At 40.0% G+C, this 3,851-nt stretch overlaps 1 protein-coding gene across 1 annotated transcript in view; it reads left to right on the forward strand.

The window, feature by feature from the left end:
- kcnh8 (potassium voltage-gated channel, subfamily H (eag-related), member 8) overlaps positions 1 to 2,664 on the forward strand; it is a 448,052-nt gene extending 445,388 nt beyond the window's left edge. The window contains exon 16 of the mRNA XM_043690211.1: positions 956 to 2,664. Coding sequence (XP_043546146.1) covers positions 956 to 1,666 — 711 coding nt within the window. The 3' untranslated portion in view covers positions 1,667 to 2,664. The remainder of the gene's footprint in view (positions 1 to 955) is intronic.
- Positions 2,665 to 3,851: the final 1,187 nt, after the last annotated feature.

Consider the following 3,851-nt stretch of genomic DNA (forward strand, 5'->3'; position numbering starts at 1 on the left):
GGCCGCCTCCATCGCCAGACCATAGCAACACGACGGCTGGAGAAAGAGCGCCTCATCTTCCGCCTAGGAACCCTCCAACCACTAGGGATGAACTCAGATTTCTCCAGTTTCCTCATTTCCCCTCCCCCCACCTTGTCTCAGCACCAACCCTCGAACTCAGCACCACCTTCCTAACCTGCAATCTTCTTCCTTATCTCTCCGCCCCCACCCCCACTCCGGCCTATCACCCTCACCTTAACCTCCTTCCACCTATCGCATTTCCAACGCCCCTTCCCCCAAGTCCCTCCTCCATACCTTTTATCTTAGCTGCTTGGCACACTCTCCTCATTCCTGAAGAAGGGCTCATGCCTGAAACTTTGATTCTTCTGATCCTTAGATGCTGCCTGACCTGCTGCGCTTTCCCAGCAACATATTTTCAGCTGCTTATATTTCAATAAAAGATTGTAGGGAATGTCAAATAAATTATATAATCCCAGAAATAGATCCAGTATTATAAAAAAAACTCATTGCTATTACAAATATTTCATGTTCTTTTAAATTCTTAATGTTTAATAAAAAGAATTTGATAACTTTGTATGAGGAGTGGTACAGATGGTTTATATTTTGTACACATCGTATTCCCACGATAATTTTGTTTTTGTGTGTTCAAAAACTAACAGGACCACAGTAGCTTTTTGACAGCTTACTGAATGTTATTCAAATTGATGAGTGGAAAACTACCCTTTCTGGTTGTTGTAATAGTTCTAAATGTGATTGCTAGGCATCTCTTTCCGACAGTTCCTGAACAAACAAACTGCAGGAAAACAAGTCTCAGGTCAAAGGAGCAATCGGTAAAAAATAGTGTCCTACAAACAAGAAAAGGAGTGGTCATGTGCAGTAAATTTTTTCCTGTATTTCTTGGTTTTATTGACACTGCATAAACAAATCAATTAATGAAGTACACTTTATTTTACAGATGTGTAATCTAACTCAAGAAGTGTCTCAATTAGGCAAAGATCTACACAATGTAGTGCATCTTCTGGAAAGCCTTTTGACAGCACAGAAAAATACACCTTTCTGGCCTGTTCGTGGTGCTCACATGGCCCCTACAGTGGACAACATGAAAGCAAGAATGGCTTGGACATCACATCAGCCTTGTTTTCATATGCAGGGTGGGACAGCCTCTTGTGTTGCCACAAACCCATCACAAAACTCAACAGTGGCGGCTGACATGTGGCCTTTGGATTCAGGAATTAAATATAGTAACCCTCAAGGACTGGGAATAATTTCACAACGACCAATGGAAAGTGATCATTACCACATTTTGTCCACACCAGTCCATGCTCAGCATTGCCAGTCACTCCAAGGTGATTGCTTACCACGCGTTCGATGTGTGACTCCACATTCTGACACCACATTAACCCCTCTTCAGTCCATGTCAGTTACCCTTTCATCTTCTACAGGTTCATCGCCTGAGAGAGCAAACCCACTAGCATTCCCTTGCAAATCTAAGGAAAGTAGCAGCTCCAACCTGGGCCCAATCAGCTCATCAGATCTTGGAAATTCTCCAGATTCCTGGGAACTTGAGGGGATGTCAGGTATTTCTTTATCAAACATGGCAGCTTCACCAATGGAAGTTATGACAAGTACTGACAAATTTAAGAATGACAGTGCCATTAATTTGTAATGATTATGATGAATTAATAAGCAAGCGCTGAAAAGGTTGGCATTGAGCTTTCGGTTTTGAATATTTTATGATTGCATCCATGCAATATTCTTCTGCATTCCACTGATATTGCAGAAGAGTCACAGAAAATGACTTCAGGGGAACACTGGAAATCGAACTTTATTATAAGTAAAGTGGTAGAAATCTATCAGATTATTCTCCAGTGGAGAAAAAAAATCATATAACAGTTTTCAGGAGCATGCTTATGAATCTATAACTATTTGAGCACAAAAGTAGTTTGCTTATCTGGCCGGCAGGCTCCCAGGGCGATTCAAGACACTTACAGCCTCAGGACAGCTGGAAATTCAGGGCAGCTGAATAAAAATGGCTTTTATAGCAGAAAATAATTCTTCCCAAAAGCAAAGTTTTTCTTATTTCTGAAAGACCTCTGCTGAGCTATCCCGAAAGGCTATGAATTGGACAGTTTGCTCTGGGTGGTCGGATGTCCTGCTGATTCATTTTTCTTTATGGACAAGGCCCAGGTACAATTAACGCTGCATGCAGTCTCCTAGACAATCAGTCAACTACAGCTGGTAGCAGAAGGTTAGTTGCTGCACATTGTATCATGTAAATCAATTTGTTCAATTATTTATCAAAAAATGACTATTTTTATACATTTGGTATGGAAACCGTATTTAAGTCACATGTTTATAATGAAATCTTTTTGTGACAAAGCTTGAAAGAAAACTCAAATGCTTTACAATAATCCTATTTATGGTGTTATCTCAAATCATTGGAGAAAAGGTTATGTACGGCACTGTGGCTAAAAAGGTATGTAATGAATTAGGTTACTTAGAAATGGTTGCATGTTAGCTACTATGAATGTACCTGCAGTGATCAAAATATAACTAAAACTAATAAAGAATGACACTTATTTATTGCTTATATTTCAATAAAAGATTGTAGGGAATGTCAAACAAAATTATGTAATTCCAGAAATAAGTACACTATTATGAAAAAAAATCACTACCATTACAAATATTTCATGTTCTTTTAAATTCTTAACATTTAATAAAAATAACTTGATAACTTTGTATGAGGGGTAGTGCAAATGGTTTGCGTTTTGTACACATTGTATTGCCACGACAATATTATTCAAAAACTAACAGGACCGCTGTAGCTTTTTGACCCCCTACTGAATACTACTCATAGTAATGAGTAGAAAACCTATCATCTTTCACCCTTTCTGGTTGTTATAATAGGTCTAAATATAATTGCTAGACATCTCTTTGAGAGAGTTCCTGTACAAGCAAACTGCAAAATAAAAGTCACAGATTAAAGGAACAGTGGGTAAAAAGTGTCCTCCAGATTTGGTCATCCTCTAAAGCAGATGGCACATCACATGCTACACATGGACCATAGAGTCATGGAGACGTACAGCACAGAAACAGACCCTTCGGTCCAACTTGTCCATGCCGACCAGATATCTCAACCCAACCTAGTCCCACCTGCCAGCACCTGGCCCACATCCCTCCAAACACTTCCTATTCATATACCCATCCAGATGCCTTTTAAATGTTGCAATTTTACTAGCTTCCACCACTTTCTCTGGCAACCCATTCCACGCACGCACCACCCTCCATGTGAAAAAGTTTCCCCTTAGGTCTCTTTTATATCTTTCCCCTCTCATCCTAAACCTATGCCCTCTAGTTCTGGATGCCCCATCTCAGGGAAAGACTTTGTCTATTTATCCTATCCATGTTCCTCATGATTTTGTCAACCTCCATAGGTTACCCCTCAGCCTCTGACATTCCAGGGAAAACAGCCCTAGCTTATTCAACCTCTCCCTATAGCTCAAATCTTCCAACCCTGGCAACATCCTTGTAAATATTTTCTGAACCATTTCAAGTTTCACATCATCTTTCCAATAGGAAGGAGACCAGAATTACACGCAATATTCCAAAAGTGGCTTAACCAATGTCCTGTACAGCCGTAGCATGACCTTACAACTCCAGTACTCAATATTATGACCAATAAAGGAAAGCATACCAAACGACTTCTTCACTATCCTATCTATCTGTGACTCCACTTTCAAGGAGCTATGAACCTGCACTCCAAGGTCTCTTTGTTCAGCAACATTCCCAAGGACCTTACCATTAAGTGTATAAATCCTGCTAAGGTTTGCTTTCCCAAAATGCAGTACCTT

This window comes from Chiloscyllium plagiosum, chromosome 5 (assembly GCF_004010195.1).
Source record: "Chiloscyllium plagiosum isolate BGI_BamShark_2017 chromosome 5, ASM401019v2, whole genome shotgun sequence".
NCBI classification, from domain to species: domain Eukaryota; kingdom Metazoa; phylum Chordata; class Chondrichthyes; order Orectolobiformes; family Hemiscylliidae; genus Chiloscyllium; species Chiloscyllium plagiosum.